Source organism: Lynx canadensis, chromosome E3, assembly GCF_007474595.2.
Source record: "Lynx canadensis isolate LIC74 chromosome E3, mLynCan4.pri.v2, whole genome shotgun sequence".
Lineage (NCBI taxonomy): Eukaryota > Metazoa > Chordata > Mammalia > Carnivora > Felidae > Lynx > Lynx canadensis.
The window spans coordinates 31,290,454-31,314,048 of NC_044318.1; the positions used below are offsets into that span (position 1 = coordinate 31,290,454).

At 40.1% G+C, this 23,595-nt stretch overlaps 1 protein-coding gene across 2 annotated transcripts in view; it reads left to right on the plus strand.

Moving 5' to 3' along the window:
• Positions 1–23,595, plus strand: part of BAZ1B (bromodomain adjacent to zinc finger domain 1B) — a 73,789-nt gene that overhangs the window by 33,592 nt on the left and 16,602 nt on the right. For both annotated transcript variants that reach the window (XM_030300159.1, XM_030300158.1), the window contains exons 7-13: positions 3,624–5,325; positions 13,050–13,188; positions 13,678–13,808; positions 15,820–15,925; positions 16,880–16,978; positions 19,803–19,980; positions 22,135–22,317. In XM_030300159.1, coding sequence (XP_030156019.1) covers positions 3,624–5,325; positions 13,050–13,188; positions 13,678–13,808; positions 15,820–15,925; positions 16,880–16,978; positions 19,803–19,980; positions 22,135–22,317 — 2,538 coding nt within the window. The remainder of the gene's footprint in view (positions 1–3,623; positions 5,326–13,049; positions 13,189–13,677; positions 13,809–15,819; positions 15,926–16,879; positions 16,979–19,802; positions 19,981–22,134; positions 22,318–23,595) is intronic.

Sequence of the window (23,595 nt, forward strand, 5' to 3'; positions counted from 1 at the left end):
CTCCTACCACAGCTCCTGGGGTGAATGTAGAGAGAAGTAAATGTTAGAATACAGATTGCTGGAGTTTTCCAGTGCAGGGCTCTTGGCCACTTACTATCGAGTTAAATTTAGCATCTGAGTGAGCTGCTATAAATAAAGTTTCTTCATTTTTATCTTATTTAATAGATTTTCTTATTTGGGGTGGTGGTTTGTTTCACTTGACAGGGAGCAGGTATAGAATTGTATACACTTTTTCTTAAAGGCTTTCACATTGTGAGACATTCATCAGTATTTCGTTCCTGTTTAGCACTTAGAAAGGGCCTTGCCTAAAACCTGTAATTCTGCTATTCTGGGTGTCCATTCTTTTCTCCCTCTCTGTGCACTATTCTGGTAGATTACTTAATGCTGAATGGGGGATAGGGAGACCCTTAGCACATAAGTGGTTTTATACTTTTTCAGATCCCCCTGAGTCCAGCCATGCCGGCTCCCATGTGGCTGTGACTGCCCAGCATGCCCTATGCTGAGATGATCCAGTTACTGAAGGACTGCTCACGCGGGGAGCCGGCCTGTTGGGAGGGGGTTGGGTGAGTTAATTTCTTTCATTTTTAAGAAAAAAAATTATATGGTGTGATTTGGCCAAAAAACACACCTTACAAAAAAAAATAAATGGGTTGCTGGACCCTCTCATGGCTAAGCCATCCCAGCTCTTACATCAATTCTGCACAGTATAATGCTTCTAAATAGAAGAAATTTAAAGAACCTTATGAAAATTTGAGTGACTTTTTAAATAGAAAAGTAATCAGTAAATTAAGAAGTGGCCAAATTATAATAGGCCCTATTAAATGATACCTATTTGAAATGGTAAAAATGAAACATAGTCTCACGCTAGTCTCCTTTTTAGTGATAAATTTCATTTTAGAATGACTTTAAATATAGCCTGTTATCCTGAGCATTAGAAAAAGTATCCATCTGTTATGTCTATACTCTGAAGATTTTCCAAGGCTGGTTGAAGAGGATGGTTAACTTGTCTTTAGTTAACACATTTGTCTTTAGTTCCTGCCAGAGTAGTTTTGGGCCTTAGTCTATGATTTGTAGGGTGGTCTTTGGAGTATTGGTACTATTACTGTCCAAGCGGAGAGTGGAGTCTCACATAAGCTATCTTTGCTCACTCTTGTTAACATTTTGAAATCTAGTTCTGGGGAGCTAGGACTGGGAAATTCTGCTTCTGGAGAAAATATCCCCTGAGTTACAGATAGATATTGTTTATGTTCTATAAACTATGTAGCCTCTTTGTCAGCTGATATGGAGGATGATAAATGGGGAACAAAACTTATAGTTTTAGTCAGGCAACAAAAACAGCCCGCTAGAGGAACAATAATCTGTAATTGCCTATTGTCCGTAAAAGGCAAAAGTTGGAGACTTGGGGCTCCTGGCTGGCTCAGTTGGTGGAGTGTGCGACTTTTGATCTTGGGGTTGTGAGTTTAAACCCATGTTGGGTGTACAGATTACTTAAAAAAATAAAATCCTTGAAGCTGGGGACTTAATCAAAAGGAGGATGTTAGGTGTAGTCCACTCATTCATTGCAGACCATATTTCTCCTACTTGTGCTGCCTTGGTTCTGTGAGTTTGTTTCTCTGGTGATTAGATCCATAATGTTTAAATCTTACCTGGTGTTGCAGTACAGCTTATTAAATTTTACCATACCTGTTTACTCCTGACAAGAGCATGGGTGTTCTTTCCTATCATCTCTGGGGTGTACTCCTCATAGCACTTCCTTCTCGCCTTTTTAAAGGAGCTCATCATTTCATGTTCCATAGTGTTTAGCTGCTTCCTCACCTGCAGTCTCCTCTCCTGTGGGCCTGTCTTACCAGCTGCCTCCAGGTATGCAGTATGCATACCTCCAGGTATGCAGGTATGCCTCCAGGTATGCCTCCAGTATATGCAGCTTCTGTCAGGTTCGTCCTTCCCACTCAAACTTTGAGTTAGGCTCAGGTCTCTGAGTGCCCTCTGTGCTTAGTTGCTTTTGGTAACAAATCAAATATTCTAAAGGTTTTCTAATCTTTCTCCTAGTCACTAGAATTTTTTTGAAATTGGCTCTACTTTTACTTTGCTTGGTTATTATTTCATTTAGTTTACGGTTTAGCTGCCAAGCTTTTTTCTTTGTAATTACATTCTTTAAAGTTTGAAAATCAGGGCGTCTGGGTGGCTCAGTCGGTTAAGCGTCCGACTGCAGCTCAGGTCATGATTTCACGGTTCGTGAGTTTGGGCCCCACTCAGGCTCTGTGCTGACAGCTCAGAGCCTGGAGCCTGCTTCGGATTCTGTGTCTCCCTCTCTGTTTGCCCCTCCCCCGCTCATGCTCGGTCTCTCTCACTCTCAAAAATGAATAAATGTTTAAAAAAAAAATTAAGTTTGAAAATCCACAGCTTTTTTTTTTTTTTTTTTTTTTTTAAATCCACTGTTAAACAGAAACCATGGTATTATGACAAGTTGACTGGGTTCTAACCTATTAACTAATTCTCTATGAACGGGATATGGTGGTTTGAGGAGATAGGAGATAGATATGTGTCCGGGGAGAGGGAAGTGAATGGACTAAAGGAATATGTTAAATCGATAAGGAATATATTAAGGGTGGTATTCAGGATGCATTTGAGGTACCTGGTTCTGAATTTAAAGTGAGACCACATACTGCGTTTGTATCTTTAATTCCATGCCTGTGTAAGCTGAACATGTATGGGCCAGGGAACTAGGTGTAGTAGAGCAGGAGAGGCCAGGGAACCAGAGGTTCATGCAAGATTGATTATAGCAACTGACCGGAATTTAATGTGGGTAAGAAGAACAAGGAAGCGAGTGTGCAGAAAGTTTGGTAGAACTAATGGATTTAAGGTCCTGGCAGGGATTAAAGGATTGCAGAGTTGGGCTACTAGAGGGAGTGAATTTGAAGGACATGAGGGGATTGTATGAGGTTGAGAATATAGAGGGCTTATAGTTAGTAATGTATTCACGGGAATGAGTTCTCGATGTGTGGCGACAGGACAAAGGGGAGTTTGAGGAACCAGGGGCGGGAGGGCTCCCTGTTTATGAGCAATGATTTTTGTTGTGGTATTGTAAGTAAGAAAATATGCTTCTGCATTTAGACAAAAATACTTAAATTTTTCTACTTAAAAGCATAGAATGTTCCTAGTGGGAACAGAGGTTTAAATGATAAGAAATCCAGAGTAATACTTTATTAACTCTTTAGATGTTGCCATTTTCTAAATCAGGTATCCTCAGTCTGGGATCCACAGATGGATTCTGAAATAGAATGCAGAATTATCATATGTTGCTTCTGGGGAAAGGGCTCACAGATGTCATTAAAATATCTAAGAATTGCTAGCACCATATATAAACAGAACACATATAGTTACATAGCAAAAATGTTTAATTTTAAGAGTATAGATTTTAAAGTCTGGCTATCAGTTTTGTATTGATAGGGCCAAAACATCAACTAACATTCATGTCTTTGTTTAGGGACATGGTGTCTTTGAACAGAAATGAATATGTATCTTTACCTGGATAGCTGGGGAAGAGGGACTTTATGATGCTTAAGTGTTGCTTCTTTAAATTAGTTTTTAAAATTAATTTTGCTCCTGTTCTTAAATTCTAGTACATGACTCTCAACCCTTCTACTAAGAGGAAGAATACTGGATCCCCAGATAGGAAGCCTTCAAAAAAATCCAAGACAGACAGCTCTTCTCTGAGTTCACCACTAAATCCCAAGTTATGGTGTCACGTACATTTGAAGAAATCCTTGAATGGATCACCACTCAAAGTGAAGAACTCAAAGAATTCCAAGTCTCCAGAAGAACATCTGGAAGAAGTGATGAAGATGATGTCACCCAACAAGCTACACGCCAACTTTCACATTCCTAAGAAAGGCCCACCTGCCAAGAAATCAGGGAAGCATAGTGACAAACCTTTGAAAGTGAAGGGTAGAAGCAAAGGCATCCTTAATGGACAGAAATCCACAGGTAATTCCAAATCTCCTAAAAAGGGCTTGAAGACTCCTAAAACCAAAATGAAGCAGATGACTTTGTTGGATATGGCCAAAGGCACTCAGAAGATGACCCGAGCCCCACGGAATTCCGGGGGTACACCCAGGTCTTCTAGTAAACCCCATAAACATCTGCCTCCTGCTGCCCTACACCTTATTGCCTACTACAAAGAAAACAAAGACAGGGAGGACAAAAAGAGTGCCCTGTCCTGTGTTATCTCCAAAACAGCTCGTCTGCTCTCCAGTGAAGATAGAGCTCGTCTCCCAGAAGAGCTGCGAAGTATTGTTCAAAAACGCTTTGAGCTTCTAGAACATAAAAAGCGGTGGGCCTCTATGTCTGAAGAGCAGCGCAAAGAATATCTGAAAAAGAAACGAGAGGAGCTGAAAGAAAAGTTGAAGGAGAAAGCCAAGGAGAGGAGAGAGAAAGAAATGCTTGAGAAACTGGAAAAGCAGAAGAGGTACGAGGACCAAGAGTTAACTGGCAAAAGCCTTCCGGCGTTTAGGTTGGTGGATACCCCTGAAGGGCTGCCCAACACACTGTTTGGGGACGTGGCCATGGTGGTGGAGTTCTTGAGCTGTTACTCTGGGCTACTCTTACCAGATGCTCAGTATCCTATTACTGCTGTGTCCCTCATGGAAGCCTTGAGTGCAGAAAAAGGTGGCTTTTTATATCTGAATAGAGTGTTGGTCATCCTCTTACAGACCTTATTGCAAGATGAAATAGCAGAAGACTATGGCGAATTGGGAATGAAGCTGTCAGAAATCCCTCTGACCCTACATTCTGTCTCGGAGCTGGTGCGGCTCTGCTTGCGCAAATCTGACGTTCAGGAAGAAAGCGAGGGCTCAGACACGGACGACAATAAAGATTCAGCACCATTTGAGGATAATGAAGTACAAGATGAGTTCCTAGAGAAGCTGGAGACCTCGGAGTTTTTTGAACTGACGTCAGAAGAGAAGCTCCAGATCTTGACGGCCCTCTGCCACCGCATCCTCATGACGTACTCGGTGCAAGACCACATGGAAACCAGACAGCAGATGTCTGCAGAGTTGTGGAAAGAGCGGCTTGCTGTACTGAAGGAAGAGAATGATAAGAAGAGAGCAGAGAAACAGAAAAGGAAAGAAATGGAAGCCAGAAACAAGGAAAATGGAAAAGAGGAGAATGGGCTGGGCAAAACTGATAGGAAAAAAGAGGTTGTGAAGTTTGAACCCCAGGTAGATGTGGGAGCTGAAGACATGATTAGCGCGGTGAAGAGCAGGCGGCTGCTCGCCATCCAGGCCAAGAAGGAGCGGGAGATCCAGGAGAGAGAAATGAAAGGTAAAGAAAGCCTTGTGTTGGGAGCAGAAGGGAAACCCTTTAGAAGGTAGTAGAAGGAAGGAAATTGCCAGGGTACAGCCTCTCTTTGTCACAGTTGTTCGGTTATTTCTGTATGCAGTAACCCAGACCCCACTTAGGCAATATTCTGGCAGGCGTGTTCAGCCTGGCATTCTGCAGTGAGGGATGGTTTGAGATTAATGTGACATTGGCATCTTTTCTGGATTTAGTAAAGGACCAAAATCACAAATGGTCATAGTGGAAATAACCTATAATTTGGGAATCGCTGGCCTGGTTTCAAACCTTACCTCTGACTTAGCTGTATTCTTTTGGGCAAGTTACTTATTCATGCCTCAGTTCCCTTAACATGCTTGTTAAGATTGTTACAACAATTGAATGGCAGAGTCTTTGAAGCCCTCAGCACAGTTGCCAACTCAGGTATTAATCTTTCCCTTGTTAAGGTTTTTTTTTTTTTTTAAATTTTTTTTTTTTTTTTTCAACATTTATTTATTTTTGGGACAGAGAGAGACAGAGCATGAACGGGGGAGGGGCAGAGAGAGAGGGAGACACAGAATCGGAAGCAAGCTCCAGGCTCTGAGCCATCAGCCCAGAGCCTGACGCGGGGCTCGAACTCACAGACCGCGAGATCGTGACCTGGCTGAAGTCGGACGCTTAGCCGACTGCGCCACCCAGGCGCCCCTCCCTTGTTAAGGTTTAAGAATGTAAAAATTTGGGACTTTGACAACTCTGTCAAACCTGAACATTTTTTTTAATGTTCAGTATTTTGAGAGAGAGAGAGAGAGAGCACCCATGCTTGTGAGCAGGGGTGGGGTAGAGGGGGGCGGGAAACAGAGGAACTGAAGCAGGCTCTGCACCGACAGCAGTGAGCCCATTGTGGGGCTTGAACTCACGAACCATGAAATCATGACCTGAGCCAAAGTCAGATGCTAAGCCGACTGAGCCACCCAGGCACACTTGAACATTTTTGTAAACAGCTTTATTAAATAGTTCACATACCATACAACTTGTCCATTAAGTGAATAACTCATAGTTGTTTTTTTAATGTGTTATTTAAATTTTTTTATTAATGTTTTCTTTTATTTTTGAGAAAGATACAGATTGCCAGCAGAGGAGGGGTAGGGGCAGAGAGAGAGGGGACACAGAATCTGAAGCAGGCACCAGGCTTTGAGCTGTCAGCACAGAGCCGGACATGGGGCTCGAACTCCTGAACCACGAGATCATGACCTGAGCTGAGTCGGATGTTTAACCGACTGAGCGACCCAGGTGTCCTGAGTGTTTTTTTAATAAACTTGAAAGTTTATCTTGAGAGAGAGAGAGTGCGAGTAGGGGAGGGTCAGAGAGAGGAGGAGAGAGAGAATCCCAAACAGTCTCTGCATTGTCAGCACAGAGCCCGACGTGGGGCTGAAACTCACAAACTGAGATCATGACCTGAGCTGAAACCAAGAGTCGGACACTTAACCAACTGAACCACCCTGGCATGCCCTCCCCCTTATATGTGTAACTTTCATCATAATTTTAGAACATACTCATCTCAGAAAGAAACCCTATACTCTTTAGCTATCATCACCCTGTCCATCCAGACTTGCCTTTTCTGACATATATAAATGAAATCCTATAATGAATGCATGGTCTTTTATGTCTGGTTTCTTTCACTCAGCATAATGTTGTCAAGGTTCATCCATGTTGTGGTAGTTATCAGTTTTTATTTCTTTTATGGCTGAATGATACTCCATTGTTTGGATATACCACATTTTGTTTATCCATTCATTAGTTGATGGATGTTTGATTTGTTTCCACCTTTTGGCTACTATGAAGACTGCTATAAGCATTGGTATATGAGTTCTCGTGTGGACGTTGTCGTTTCTCTTAGGTATATACCAGAATTGAATTGCTGGGTCATATGTTTGCTATCCTCAACTGTTTGGGGGAACTGCTAGACATTTTCCAAAGTGGCTGCACAATTTTACATACAGATGTACCTGTAGTGTACAAGAATTCTAATTTTTTTTGCGTCAACAACACTTGTTATTAAATGACTCCTTGATTCTAGTGGTTGTGAATTAGTATGTCACTGTGGTTTTGATATGCGTTTCCTTGATGACTAATGATATCAGGCATCTCCATATGTGCCTCTTGGTCATTTGTGTTTCTTTGCAGGAATATTCCAATCTTTTGTCCATTTTCAAATTGGGTTGTCTTTTTATTATTAAATTGTAAGAGATCTTTATATTTTCTAGATATAAATCCCTTATCAGATCTATGATCTGCAGATATTTTCACCCAGCTTTTGTGTTGTCTTTTTACTTTCTTGATAGTATCCTTTGAAGCCCAAATTTTAAGTTTGAAAGTCCAATTTATCTATTTTTTCTTTGGTTGTTCTTAGTTTTAGTGTCATATCTAAGAATCTGTTGCCAAATCCAAGGTCTTTAACTCTTACATTTAGGTCTTTGGTTCATTCTGAGTTAATTTTTGTATATGGTATGAGGGTAGGGACCCAACCTTATTCTTTTGCACGTGGCTGTAATATCATTTATTCAAATGACTGCTCTTTCCCCACTGAATGATTTTGACACCTTGTCAAAAATCATTTGACTGTGGAGCACCTTGGTGGTTCAGTTGGCTACAGCATCCAACTCGATTTTGGCTCAGTTCATGATCTCACTATTTGTGAGTTCAAGCTCCACATTGGCTCTGTGCTGACAGTGTGGAGCCTGCTTGGGATTCTAATTCTCTCTGCCCTCCCTCACTCTTGCTCTCGCTTGTGCTCTCTCAAAATAAATGAATAAACTTAAAAAAAAAAAAAACAACACATCATTTGACTATAGACACGTTGTTTTTATTTCCGGACTCTCAGTTCTGTTGTATTGATCTGTCTGTCCTTAGCTCCAGTACCACGGTGTCTAGATTCTTGTTGCTTTGTAATAAGTTCTGTCTAGATTCTTGTTGCTTCGTAATAAGTTCGGAATTGGAGAAGTGTGAATTTTCTAACTTGTTCTTTTTCAAGATAGTTTTATATGTTCTGGGTCCCTTATAATTACACAGTGGTTTTAGAATCAGTTAATTTCTTTTTTTTATTTATTTATTTTTTTATTTATTTTTGGGACAGAGAGAGACAGAGCATGAACGGGGGAGGGGCAGAGAGAGAGGGAGACACAGAATCGGAAACAGGCTCCAGGCTCCGAGCCATCAGCCCAGAGCCTGACGCGGGGCTCGAACTCACGGGCCGCGCGAGATCGTGACCTGGCTGAAGTCGGACGCTTAACCGACTGCGCCACCCAGGCGCCCCTAGAATCAGTTAATTTCTGCAAAGAAAGCAGCTAGGATTCTGATAGAGACTGTGTTGAATCTGTAGATCACTTCCTTTAAAAAAATTTTTTTTTACATTTATTTTTGAGAGAGAGACCGAGCACAAGTGGGGGAGGGGCAGAGAGAGAAGGAGACACAGAATTGGAAGCAGGCTCCAGGCTCCGAGCCGTCAGCACAGGGCCCGATGCGGGGCTCGAACTCAAAAACCGAGAGATCATGACCTGAGCCAAAGTCGCTCAACCAACTGAGCCACCCAGGCGCCCTTATCAGTTCCTCTTTTTTTTTTTTTTTTTTTTTAATTTTTTTTTTTTTCAACGTTTATTTATTTTTGGGACAGAGAGAGACAGAGCATGAATGGGGGAGGGGCAGAGAGAGAGGGAGACACAGAATCGGAAACAGGCTCCAGGCTCTGAGCCATCAGCCCAGAGCCCGACGCGGGGCTCGAACTCACGGACCGCGAGATCATGACCTGGCTGAAGTCGGACGCCCAACCGACTGCGCCACCCAGGCGCCCCTATCAGTTCCTTTTTTTAAAAAATGTTTTCTTTCTGGGGTGCCTGGGTGGCTCAGTCGGTTGAGTGACCGACTTCGGGTCAGGTCATGATCTCGCGGTTTGTGAGTTCGAGCCCCGCATCGGGCTCTGGGCTGACGGCTCTGAGCCTGGATCCTGCTTCGGATTCTGTGTCTTCCTCTCTCTCTGCCCATCCCCCACTCATGCTCTGTCTCTCTCTCAGAAATAAACAAACATTAAAAAAACAAATTTTTAAAAAAAATTTTTTTTTTTCAACGTTTATTTATTTTTGGGACAGAGAGAGACAGCATGAACGGGGGAGGGGCAGAGAGAGAGGGAGACACAGAATCGGAAACAAGCTCCAGGCTCCGAGCCGTCAGCCCAGAGCCCGACGCGGGGCTCGAACTCCCGGACCGCGAGATCGTGACCTGGCTGAAGTCGGACGCTTAACCGACTGCGCCACCCAGGCGCCCCTAAAAAAAACAAATTTTTAAAAGTTTTATTTTTGAGAGAGAATACAAGCAGGGAAGGAGCGGGGGGGGGGGGGGCGTGCAGAGGATTGAAGCAGGCTCTGCACTGACAGCAGCGAGCCCAGTGCAGGACACAAACTCCTGAACTGTGAGATCGTGACCTGAGCTGAAGCCTGACGCTCAACTGACTGTAGATAGGTCAGTTTTGAGTATTGCTCTCTTAATGATATTTTGTCTTCTGATCCATGAACATCAGATGTTTTCTTTATTTAGATCATTACTTTCTTTCAACAAATATTTTGTAGTTTTCAAAGTATACATTTTGTACTTTGTTAAATTTATTCCTAAATTTTGACACCCAAGGGTTCCGGTTTGCCATCCCTCATTCTGTATTTGTATCTCCCTTCTTATAACATCATGAGAACCTTAGTGTATCCATCAATATCAGTGTGTACTTATTTGCTCAGTCTTATGTTGTACACAAAATAAGTTTCATAGTTGCTGTTACCCACAGTAAACCTGCTATGTTTATTGGGGTTTTTTGATTTTTTAAGCTATTTTGATCGCTGTTACAGTATCCAACCTTAGGAAAGTTTCCAGCTTGTGAAATGAAGATGGTAAAAACCATTTATTTGTCAAAGTTGGATACTAAGAATTAGACAGATACGTAGAAATAACTTCAGTAGTTCTTTCATGTATATGTAATACTTCTTTTAAAACAGATTTTAAGGGCTCCTGACTGGCTCAGTCGGTTAAGCATCTGATTGTTGATTTCAGCTCAGGTCATGATCTCACATTTTGTGAGTTTGAGCCCCACATTGGGCTCTGTGCTGGCAGCACAGATTCTGCTTGGGATTCTTCCTTTCTCTCTGCCTTTCCTCTGCTTGTGCTCTGTCAAAATAAGTAAATAAATAAAACCTAAAAAAAAACCCCAAAACAGGTTTTAGCTTATACTAAGTAAGGCCGCTGGAATGTTTTTACATACATATACACACATATATATATATATATACACACATGTATATATATACACATTGCATTTATATGTGTGTACTTTCCAGTTTTAAAGTTATATATATATAGTCATTGTGTATATGTATATAATATTATATATGTAATAATTGTATATACATAACTTATATACGTGTATGTATACGTGTGTGTGTGTGTGTGTGTGTGTGTGTATATGTATGTAATCACACTTTAGCTGTTTCACCAGAAATGTAATGATTTCTTCTTGAGTTTTCTTTTTAATGGTTTTTTAAGTTAAAAAAAAATGTTTACTTAATTTTTGAGAGAGACAGAGTGTGAGCAGGGGAGGGACAGAGAAAGAGGGAGACACAGAATCTAAACCAGGCTCCAGGCTCTGAGCTGTCAGCACAGAGCCCAACATGGAGCTCGAACTAATGAACCATGAGATCATGACCTGAGCTGAAGTTGGATGCTTAACTGACTGAGCTACCCACGCACCCCCTTCTTTTTTTCAGTTTATTTATTTTGAGAGAGGTAGAGCCTGGGCAATTGAGGGAGGGGCAGAGAGGGAAGGAGAATCCCAAGCAGGCTCAGCACTGTCAGCATGGAGCCCAATGCTGGGCTAGAACTCACCAACCATGAGATAATGATCTGAGCTAAAATCAAGAGTCATGAGGTGCCTGGGTGGCTCGGTAGGTTAAGTGTCCCGACTTTGGCTGAGGTCATGAGCTCATGGTCCACGATTTCAAGCCCCAAGTCATGCTCTGTGCTGACAGCTCAGAGCCTGGAGCCTGCTTCAGATTCTGTGTCTCCCTCTCTCTGCCCCTCCCTCATTCACGTGCACGCGCGCGCTCTCTCTCTCTCTCTCTCTCTCTCAAAAATAAGCATAAAAAAAAAAAAGTCGGATGCTTAAACCGCCACCCAGGCGCCCCTCTTCTTGGGTTTTTGAAGTGTTTCTTTCTGTGTGTTATATTTATCTTAACACAGGACAGAGGAAAGGCAGTTGATATTTATTTATTTGTTTGTTTGTTTATTTATTTATTTATTTATTTATGGCACTCTTAATTGATGTAGAGAAAAGGGACAGAAACTGTTAATATTTTGCCAAGGCCAGTACTTGAATTAGAATTCAGGTCTTTCAGTGTCTCCTTCAGTTCTATAGCCTCTGAAACTAAATTTGGTCTTCTTTTTATGACTTGCCCTGAGTTTTTTGTTTATTTGTGGCCATAGGAGAAAGAACTTGTATTGTGATGAAGCCATTACTGTTTTCATCATTACCTTTGTACTTATATTTACTGTAATCCTTGTTGCAAACATAGTTCCATTCAGGAGAGCAAACTTTGTTAAAGGTAACAAGTATCATGTTGGTTTTAAATAACTGAGATTTGTCTTGTTTAAAGTAACATCTGTAGATTGATGTGTTTTCCAGATTCTTATCATACTGTAGAGGCTGTCATTATTAGAAGATCAGCGTTACAAATTCTGGCCTTGTAAATAGCAGCACTGTATACTTACTGTTTCAAAATTTGTGACAGTTATAGAAAAACTGAAAAGACAAGATTACTGAGCTGCTTTTGTTGTTGAGAGAAATTTCTGGGTGGATGAATAATCGGGAATAAATTGAGTAAAACTTCTTTTTTTCATCTGTAACAGTAGTAACTTGCTGAATAACCAACCCCCGAATGGTATTCAGTATGCAGTGATGATTATTATCCACAAGTGCTTGCCTGCCCGCCCTTGATTTCTCAGTTCTTTTTGCTTGTCACCAAGGCTAATAAGCTGAATAATAATCAGCTTCCTCAGTATCAAAATATGTTTTCAAAATAACTATTCTGGTTTTATTCATTCTCATAATTTTGAGGATCAATTAATTCCGTTTAGGGACTGTTTTAATGTTCCATTTTTAATTATTAATAGAATTAATCTAATTTGATTGTTAAAATTAGTAAGAAGTTACATTTTGAAGAGAAAAGATTTTGCATTGAGTCGATGGTTGCAGTATCATCAGAATTCAAAGGACATAGGGCAACCAGCCTTATAGCACATCATTTCTTATAACAGATCAGAATCAGGAGAAGGAAACTAATAAGGTTTGACAGAAAATCGACTTTATACTTTCTACTCTGTATTCTACTTAATTTGTTTTTTTTTTTTTTTAATTTTTTTTTTCAACGTTTTTATTTATTTTTGGGACAGAGAGAGAGACAGAGCATGAATGGGGTAGGGGCAGAGAGAGAGGGAGACACAGAATCGGAAACAGGCTCCAGGCTCCAAGCCATCAGCCCAGAGCCTGACGCGGGGCTCGAACTCACGGACGGCGAGATCGTGACCTGGCTGAAGTCGGACGCTTAACCGACTGCGCCACCCAGGCGCCCCTATTCTACTTAATTTGTAAGAATGGAATTTATTAGGGAAAAAAATCTAGTTGATTCTTTTATCTGTAACAGTGAAACTAGAACGTGAAGCTGAAGAAGAACGAATACGAAAGCACAAAGCAGCTGCTGAGAAGGCTTTCCAGGAAGGAATTGCCAAGGCAAAGCTGGTCATGCGCAGGACTCCTATTGGTACAGATCGAAACCATAACAGGTAAGTTACTAAACTTAATTTTTGTTATCTTCTAGAGCTGTTCTATTGTTCCTAGTTATGAAACTGCCTACAGTACCAAGAAGAGACAGGCTTCCCTATTTATGGATTTCAGAAACAATTGCTCTTCACACATTTATTGAATATTTTCTGTGCCACATGCTAGCTACAAAGTTAAGACATGACTCTGTTCTTGAAGATACTACAAATATGAAACTTAAATTATTGTGATTTGCGAAATGTAATTCAAATAGAGTTTATTAAAAATAGCGATACATTTTGCATGTGTACATTGTGTGGAACCTAAACAGAAATATTAGAAGTTATAAAAATTACAGCTGTGAATCTCAAATTTCAAAAATGTTGGTATTCTGTGCCTTACTTTATCATTTGTATCTATCTGAATTTTCAGTGATATTGTGTGATCATCTCCACTAACAGTCATGCTCATAATCTGTCATTGTCTTACTAATATATGGTTGTGATTTATAGATACTGGCTCTTCTCAGATGAAGTTCCAGGATTGTTCATTGAAAAAGGCTGGGTACATGACAGCATCGACTACCGATTCAATCACCGCAAAGACCGTGCGGACTCTTCTGATGAGGATTACTGTCCCCGAAGTATGTATATATCTACTAGTTCTTTTACCCTGCTTGAGTAGGGTCATTAATAAGGATTGTCTTTTCTCTGTCACTTTTTGCATTTGAAAGAATTCTTTATTGTCTTCTTAGGTAGATGTATTTGAGTGGGATGGGAGAATGTGAAATGCACGGAAGAAGGAAGGAAACTAACATTTGATTACCAATTTTGTTCCAGGTATAGTGTGAAAAGAGCTTGAATATTAGGGTATTTGGGTATTAGATTTTATACAAGTAGTCTTCAAACTTTGTTCCTTAAAAGTCTCTTTGTAGGTACCTTAATGGCTGGAATTGAGGTGAAGGGGCTAAGAAGGCAGTTACACATCTTCCAAAACTTATTTATTCAGTATTTATAGAGCATCTTGTGTGTGCCAACCAATTTTTCATGTTTTGCTACAAGATAGCAAACACGACAGATAAGGTCCTGAATGTCATTTAACTAAAATTCTAGTGAGGGGAAACAGCAAATAACTAAAAATAAGTGACGGAGAAAGGGTCATAAAGGGATACTGATGTTCTTTTTCTTGATCTGGGTTCTAGTTACACAGGTCTATTCAGTTTGTAAAATAAATACAGAGGGGCACTTTTTTTCTTGAGGTATATATTGAATATATATTATATATAACAACATTTACATATATAATATGTATAATATTTCAAGAAAGAAATTAAAAGAAAAAATTTTTAACGAAAAAAACCAAATGGTGAGGTTAAGTCAGGATTTCTCAACCTTACTGACATTTTGGGTGAGATAATTCTTTGTAGTTGGGGTTATTCCTGTGTATTGTAGGATATTTAGCAGCATCCCTGGCCTCAGTGGACTAGATGCAATAGTGACAGCCAAATATGTCCCTAGACATTGCCACATGGCTCCTGGGAGGCAGCCTGGCTCCCAATTGAGAACCCCTGGGTTAAATGATCTGCAAGCTTCCTTCTAGCTCTACTTTCTACGACCTAATGCAAATTACTTCTCAAATATTAGATCATTATATTTCTTGGAGAGATTTTTGTAAAATGCAGTTTTCCTTCATTTTAGAGAAACTCTTAACCCAAACTTAAAACTCAAAATTGTTAAAGAAATTAATACATAGCTCAAAGTTTCACAGGTATTTTCATATTGCGCATTGTATTAAGTGTTAGATTGTAGTACTTAGTAGAGAGATCTAGTTTTAGTAAACTTTGTAAATACCCACGTGAGGGCAGTTGTATTTGAGAGCAGTAAATGTGAAGTCCGGATCTTCAGATCTGGGGGAGAGTTTCTAGCAGGAGGAGAGACTGATTTTATGATGTTCAAAAGCTTAATGGCTGTCTTTAGAAATCAGGTTTCCGTAGTTCTAGCTCTCAAGAGAGGATGGACATCAGTCCCTTCACTTCCAGCGCATCCTGGCGGATGTTGTTGCTTCATGCTCCCTCATTCAGGCATGGCAAGGTCACTTCAGAGTCACTTGACTCAACACTACAGGGTCATGTGTTCTATTGCAGGGAAAGTGCCCGCAGGGTAAAGAGGGCAGAATGGGAGCAAGGGACAGGAGCCATGAGAGTATTAGTACAGGCTTCACATTGGCTTAAGATCTGTCTGTATTCATGTCCTAATGGTAGATAAGAGCTGGTTTACAAAAAAGTTAATCATGTTTGACATTTGAAGCCTCCAGGGGTAAGTTTATGGTTTTATATGTTTCAGTTGTCTCTACTTCACTACAGATGTACAAGAAGTAAATTGTTTGATAGTTATTCAGTGCTCCCATTCCATTCTAAGTTGCCACACTCTGAACCTTGGACTGTGCAGCTGTTCAGCTGCATAGAGAGCAATTATCTCAGATGATGTGCTGTACATAAGATGTTTAAGAGAAACTAGCACCTGCTGTACATTGGCTATATTCAATATGCAGCATCTGTGTTATTAGTTGTTGGCTTTGGCACTGTGTCCCACTGAGGTTTGAAAGTAGGAATTGGGGATTTACTATATTCAACCAAATGTTTTAATTTTTTTTAGGTAAGAAAGCAAACCTAGGCAAAAATGTAAGCATGAACGTACAACCTGGCCCATCAGCAGAAGTTGCTGTGGAGACCACCATACCCAAACAAGGACAGAATCTATGGTAATGTGAGCATTTATCTGGTTGCTCTATTTTTTTCTTTTTTCACGTTAAAATATTTTAGGGACACCTAGTTGGCTCAGTCGGTTGAGCTTCTGACTTGATTTTGGCTCAGATCATGATCTCACAGTTCGATTGGTGAGATCAGGCCCTGCGTCAGGCTCCGCACTGACAGCATGGAGCCTGCTTGGGATTCTCTCTCCCTCCTTCTCTGCTCCTTCCCTGATCACACGCCTGTGTGCACATGTTCACACTCTCTCCCAAGATAATAAATTAAGAAAAAGAAGGAAAATATTTAATATAGTGATACCAGTGATTATTAAGATCATTTTGTATGACTTTGATTTCTTGAATATGTAAACTCATTGCTTTAAAAGCACACTTTTTTTTTTTTTTTGATAATATATTTTTTCTAAGCTTTGGAATTTTATTTCCCCCTTATAAAGTAACTGTGTATGTTCTATAATAGATCTTACGTTACGTTGGCAGTGCTTTTAATTCTGGGAATAGATTTAGGATTTTCATCTTTATTAATTAAAGAATAAAATATTGTATACATAGTAATAATCTTTTGTGTCACTTCTCTTTCAGGCAGGGAGCTAGGTTTTGAGAGGGTCCCTTTCACTTTGTGATTGCATTAACTGTTCCACCTCTGATCCACCTTTTGGTTTAATGACCTTTTATCTTTTAGTTTTGTATATAAGTTTACTCTTTTGAAGGTGTGTGACAACTGTGCTTATTAACTTTATAAAATTTGTCTATTTTAGTAGGAAACATTGGCTTCAATATTCTAGGGTAAACTTAACATTACACTTCATGGAAATAGTAAATTATTCTACTTGTAAGCAAGTTTGGAATTCTCTCCCAACTCCCACCAACAACCCTAGATCTCTGTAGATCTCTTTCTTAGTATTTGATTGTTTTTCAGAGTCACTAGGTCTATTTTGCTCCTTGCAGGTTTTTATGTGATAGTCAGAAGGAACTGGATGAGTTGCTAAACTGCCTTCACCCTCAGGGAATAAGAGAAAGTCAACTTAAAGAGAGACTGGAGAAGAGGTAAGGACTTTCATCTTGCTCCTCACGGCTTCTCTTCAGCATTTAAATATCTTAGGGGATCTTTGTTTGTTTATTCATAAAAGCTGTTAAAATACATTTTTTAAAAGTGTCTGTAACCCTTTAATGTCCTTGTTGCTTGGTATTTTCTTGACTCCTGCTTATTTGGAAAAGTCTGCTTTTAAACTTTAACGTATGTACAGGGTGGCAGGGTTATTTGTTGATTAGTGTGTGCCGTGCAGCGAGCTGAGGTCCTCATTGTGGTTAGGCATCTTTGCAAGGTCAGTGCCACATCAGTTGGCATTCGGAAGTATTCTGTCAGTATTGAAAATAGCCAAAAAATGCAAACAACCTAAATGTCCTTCAGCTGACGGATGAACAAAATGTAGCATCGCCGTAAATTGAGCGACAAAAGAAAGTACTGGTGTATGCTACAACGTGGCTGAAACGGTGGAGTCAAAGAAGCTAGGTAAACAGACACATGTTTTAGGATTCCATTTGTGTAAGACTTTCAGAATAGACAACTCCATAGAGACAGAAAATACACAGGTGCTTTCCAGTGGGTGGGGGACGGGGAGAATTGGGAGTGACTGCTCACAGGTGTGGGATTTCTTCATGAGGTGATGGAAGTCTTGGAATTAGGTAGTTTTGATGGTTCCACAACATAAAAGCCACTGAAGTGTATGCTTTACAATGGTGAGTTTAATGTTAATGTGAATTCTGTCTTAAAAAGCCCCTCAAAACAAAAACTGTCTACATCTGAGATTTGCTAGTGTCCGTCCTGCTCTAGCCGTTGTTCCTGTCAAAGACAGGGCAAAGTTTTGGCTTAAGGCTGCCTTTAGTATCAAGTGCACGCTTTCATGGTTTAATTTAGGTTTGGTTGAAGAGAGAAGGAAAATACCATTCAGTACGTTGCAAGTTCTCCAGACTTTTGTGAGTGATGGTGGGTACAGTATACTAGTTTTAGTCTCCTACTTAATGTGGAGATTAATTAAAATTGCATTCTGAATCATGGTGTTTTAATATAGATATGACCAGGCAAATTAAGAAAGACAAGGAAAAATGTCAATACATAGAATCACAAAGGAATATAGTTCTGTGACTTTCCTTCTGTTTGGGTAAAGTATTTTTGATAGTTGGAATTAAAAACAAAACTTAAACTTTTTTCTTTTGTTGAACATTAAAAAAATCTCACATATCTTGTTTTGCTGATTTTGAACTTTTTAAAGGCTATCAAGCATATGTGGTCTTTGAGATGTAATGTTTTTTAGTTAGCATTCTTATACTAAAAAATCATTGTGTTTAAGTGAAGTATAGTTGATATACAATATACTAGTTTCAGGTTCCATCCGTGATTTTTATAACTGAACTCCCATCATTTTCCTTTCTATATATGATTCTGTGAATTTGTGTAATCTTTGTGAATCTAATTTATCTGTTCTCTTGTTGGTGGTTATTTGAATTTCCTTTGGGTGGCCAAGGGGATAAGGATAGGATAATGTATCACAAACCATTTGAGGTTCAAATTTATAAAACAAAAATGTATATGCTCTTTTCAAGAAAATAAGTGATGGAGGATATAGAGTGTGCACTCAATTATCTCAATAAAAAAGTAATTTAAAAACAAAATGATAGATACCAGGCCAACTGGAAACAGAGAAGTGAAGTTTTTTGTTATATCCATCAACATTTATAAAAGATAATCGTATACTCAGCCACAAAAGCAATTTCAACAGATGTAAGGGGTGCCTGGGTGGCTCAGTTGGTTAAGCGTCTGACTTTGGCTCAGGTCATGATCTCACAGTTTGTGAGTTCAAGCCCAGCATCGGGCACTGTGCTCACAGCTCAGAGCCTGGAGGCTGCTTCAGATTCTGTGTCTCCGTCTCTCTGTGCCCCTACTCGTTCATGTTCTGTCTCTCCCTCTCCCTGTCTCAAAAATAAACATTAAAAAAATTTTTTTAAAAAGTAATTTCAGGATACATTCTCTGATCAGATTATGATAAAGTTAGAAATAAATTCTTTAAAGATAACCAAAGGATCTTAACTGAAAGTTAAATGTATTCCTAGATAACGTATCAAAGAAGAAAATAAAAGGGAATTCTAGAAAGCAAGGAAAGGGAAATCCTTTGTAAGAACACCCATGGGATACAGTGAAGGTTGTATTCAGAGGAAAATAATATGAAAAGTGCTTGGAATGAACGAAATGGAAACTTAGTCTAACTCAACGGAGATGACCTTGAGCATTAGTTTTCATTTTGTTGTAAGAAGCCAACAGAGAAGAGAGTCTGCTGCTGGGACTTCAGCAGGTTAATCTGTAGTGTGAGAGTGAACTTGAAGGTCCTTCTATAGGGTCTCTGCTCAGTTTCATGTTTTTTTCTATGTTGTAAGGAATTCCAGGCAGGTGATTTAAAGTTATCTCAGGTTGGTAGCAATTCCTGGCAGCTGACATGAGCAAGTGCACATTCTTTGTGGAGAAGTAAGCTTCAAACCAGGCCTCAAAGAATTTCCACAGATAGAAATCCAAGAAACTCAAGGTAAAAAGGTCAAAACAAAACCCAGACCAGGAAATGTGAATGAGAGCCAGGTAAAGCAGTTCACTTCAGATACTGGGATTATCAAATACAGAATAAAAGAAGGGTGTTTTTAAAATGAAGAAAAATTTGAGAATTTGTGCAAGAAACCGTGGGTCTGAAGAAACACCCAGGAGAGATAAAAACAGTCTGAGTAAGTCTCCTAGAAATGAGACCTGCCATTCAAGTCGTTGAAATTTATAGACCGTTTTGAAATGTTCCTTTATTTCCCCTTCCCTCTACCCCAACTTTTCTAGGTACCAGGACATTATTCATTCTATTCATCTAGCCCGGAAGCCAAATTTGGGTCTAAAATCCTGTGATGGCAACCAGGAGCTTTTAAACTTTCTTCGTAGTGATCTCATTGAAGTTGCAACAAGGTTACAAAAGGGTGGACTTGGTTATGTGGAAGAAACCTCAGAATTTGAAGCTCGGGTAAGAACATAAACACCCAATGAAATCTGTTACTTATGTAAACTAAATTCGGAATTGTGCCCTGATGTTCTTGACTTCCCCAGATGACCCCGGAAATCACATGTGGGTTTGTCCTGAAAGACCTGTGGAACCAAAAATTCTCTGTGTACATGTGGTATTTTTCCTTTGATATCTGGAAAATCTCATCATACACTTAGATCCTTTGTTCAAAAAGAGTTTTTCTATTTTTTTTTTTTAAAGATGTTATTTTTAATCTCTACACCCATTGTGGGGCTTGAATCCACAACCCCGAGATCAAGAGTCAGACACTCCACCAACTGAGCCAAGCTCTCCAAAAATCTCTTTTCTATTAAGTTGAATAGAAAACTGGTTTTGGAGTCACAGTTCTGGAACATTGCTTACGTATCTGTTATTTAACATTCCCATGTAATTGGTGCCTATGCTTTAAGGTCTGAAACATGTTTGTGTATTCCCATTTGTCCATCCTTGTCACTGATTGGCTCAGAAGGGTTTGCTTAATGTTGGGTAGCACTGGTGCTGGTGAATGGATACATTTCAAGGCCCATTTACGGTCTTGTCATTTACTGCTCCAAAAGACTGTCACGTGCTGTGGATGAACCAGTTCAGGAGACCCCATGTTCCACGTGAGGTAGGTTTAGTATACCACAGCCTGAGAGAAGATTGGAAAATACTATCCACCAGTTGTTGTAAAGTGCTTTTTACTGATTTTAAATGATAAAGTCCATATAACTCCAAAGGTAATAACATTTGTGGGTCTTTTCAAATTATACGTATGCATTAAACATGTATTAGTTGTGTGATTTTTTTATGAGCAGTTGCATCTTTTCTCCCCATTTTTCCTAATTTACAAATACATTCCATTGTTCTCCGTCTTTATATTACTTTGGGGTACATAATAACGGTAGGAGTTGATAGGGTAGATGTCTTACAGCCAGACTTCCATATTTCTGTGTCTTTACTATTAGAATTAGTAAAACATATATGCAGCTTGCTCTCCATTTATTTATTTATTTATTTATTTATTTATTAAAGTAATCTCCATGCCCAGTGTGGAGCCCACACTCCCCATCCTAAAATCCAGAGTCTTTTGCTCCACTGACTGAGCCAGCCAGGCACCCCCAGCCTTTTCTCTGTAATTTGGTTATGAATGCGTGGCACATTTCCTGAGAAAAAGGATTTAAACATCTTTGTTGTTCTTAATGATGTTTTTAAAGAATTCTTTAACCCTAAAGGATTTTGCCAGTTTCAAAATCAACATATACTTTTTTGTTTATTTAGCAAATATTTATCCATTGCCTGCTTTGTGCCAGACCCAGGCTCACACCTTGCTAACATCGGGTTGCCATCATTCATCTTTATTTCTTTGTTGTTCTAAAATGCTATCTCTAATTGACATGTTTTGTGTGACTGAGAAGGTAGTGTTCACGTAAGCGCATGCTTTGAATCAAAATGATTTCCTTATCCAGGACGTAAATGAGAGGCTTAGGTGAAAAAGTATGGAAAGCATATTTACCTGGCTTATATAGTTTGTAAGCCGGTGGGTCAGGTAATGTTTATTTTCCTTCTCATTTTCTCTCTGCCTTGAGACTGCAGTTTGTACATAGTAGGTACTCAATTGCTGAGTGAATGAATGACTTCTTGAGTGGAGCAAGTTTCAGCATCCCGTGGGTCCCATTGCCAGGGAAAGTAATAAGTTGCTTTTCAATGTATAAACCACCCACTGAACTGAGGCCACCGAGGTAAACTCATGCTATGTGACCCATTGGGGGCCCACGTTGATTTTTTTTTTTTTTTAATTTTTTTTTTTTCAACGTTTATTTATTTTTGGGACAGAGAGAGAGACAGAGCATGAACGGGCAAGGGGCAGAGAGAGAGGGAGACACAGAATCGGAAACAGGCTCCAGGCTCTGAGACATCAGCCCAGAGCCCGACGCGGGGCTCGAACTCACAGACCGCGAGATCGTGACCTGGCTGAAGTCGGACGCTTAACCGACTGCGCCACCCAGGCGCCCCTAGGCCCACGTTGATTTTAATTTAGTTGAGGATAGTCTCCTCGCATCTTGGCCTTTCATTCATTCTGGTGTTTCCATCTTGGCCTTTCATTCATTCTGGTGTTTCCATCATTTCCTGTAGGTGATCTCATTAGAGAAACTGAAGGATTTTGGTGAGTGTGTGATTGCCCTACAAGCCAGTGTCATAAAGAAGTTTCTCCAAGGCTTCATGGCTCCCAAACAAAAGAGAAGAAAACTCCAAAGCGAAGATTCAGCAAAGACAGAAGAGGTGGATGAAGAGAAGAAAATGGCAGAGGAAGCAAAGGTATTTTGTTCATGAAGATGCAGTTTCATGACTGTGGAAGAGTGCGGTCTGGTTTTAAAATGGTCTCACCCTGTGATTTTACCTTCTGTAAGCACTGTTCCTGCACCAGTGGTCCATTTTTATCACTTTCACTAAATTTTGTGGTTTTCAGATTCGTCTGTGGAGCAGAGCTGGATAATGGCTCAGAGTGTCCCCAGCCCCTTTTGCCAGAGCTGATTTCTTTTTAAAAGGTGGTAGCAGTTTTTAAGTTTTCAAAAATGGTAGAATACTCGTAATGAGCACTTAGTCATTTTAGCCATTTCTATGCTCTTTGTCAGTTGTGTGTCGAGTACCTACAGTATTATGTAGCCATCTCCCCTGTTCCATCTCCAGAACCTTTTACCTTTGCAAGCTGACACTCTGCCCCTAAAGACTGAACTACCCATTTCACTCTCCCCTCAATCCCTGGCAACCACCACTTTCTTTCTGTGTCTGAATTCAACTAGTCTGAGCACCGTTACATAGAAGTGGAATCATGCTATTTGTCCTTCTGCGACTGGTTTATTTAACTTAGCATAACGTCTTCAAAGCTCATCTGTGTTATATTACGTGCCAGAATTTCCCTTTTAAGACTGAGTAATAGTCCATTCTGTGTATATACCACATTCCATATTCATCCGTCCATGCACACTTGGGTAACTTCCACCTTTTGGCTCTAGTGGGTGACGCTGCTGTGGGCCTTGAGAGCTTGCTGGGAGCCTCTAGCAGGGGAGTGCCACTGTATACCCTTGACTGAAGAATGGTCCTGCTCTATGGGGGAAGGTTCAGGAGGGCTGTACAGTGAGGGAGGAAGGATACACTCAGCTAGCCCACCACATGTGCCAGATCCATGCTGGAGAACTGGCATGACAGATATTGCAGCCGGTGGCCCTCACATCCAGTAATGCTGCTTTAAACACCAGTGTACAGCTATCTGTTCTAGTTCCTACTTCAGTTCTTTGGCTGTATACCTAGAAGTAGAATTGCTGCATCATTATAGTAATTCTGGTTAATTTTTTCAAGAACGGTCATGTTTTCCATAGAGCTGCACCATTTTACATGCCCATCAGCCCGTGCACAAGGGCTCTGATTTCTCCGCATTCTTGCCAACACTTGTATTTTCTGTTTCTTTGGTTGCAGTCATCCTGATGGGTGTGAAGTGATCTCTTGTGGTTTGATTTGCATTCCCCTAATGATAGTGATGTTGAGCAATGTTTTTGTTGGCCTTTTGTCTGTCTTCTTGGGGGAAATGTTGCTTTG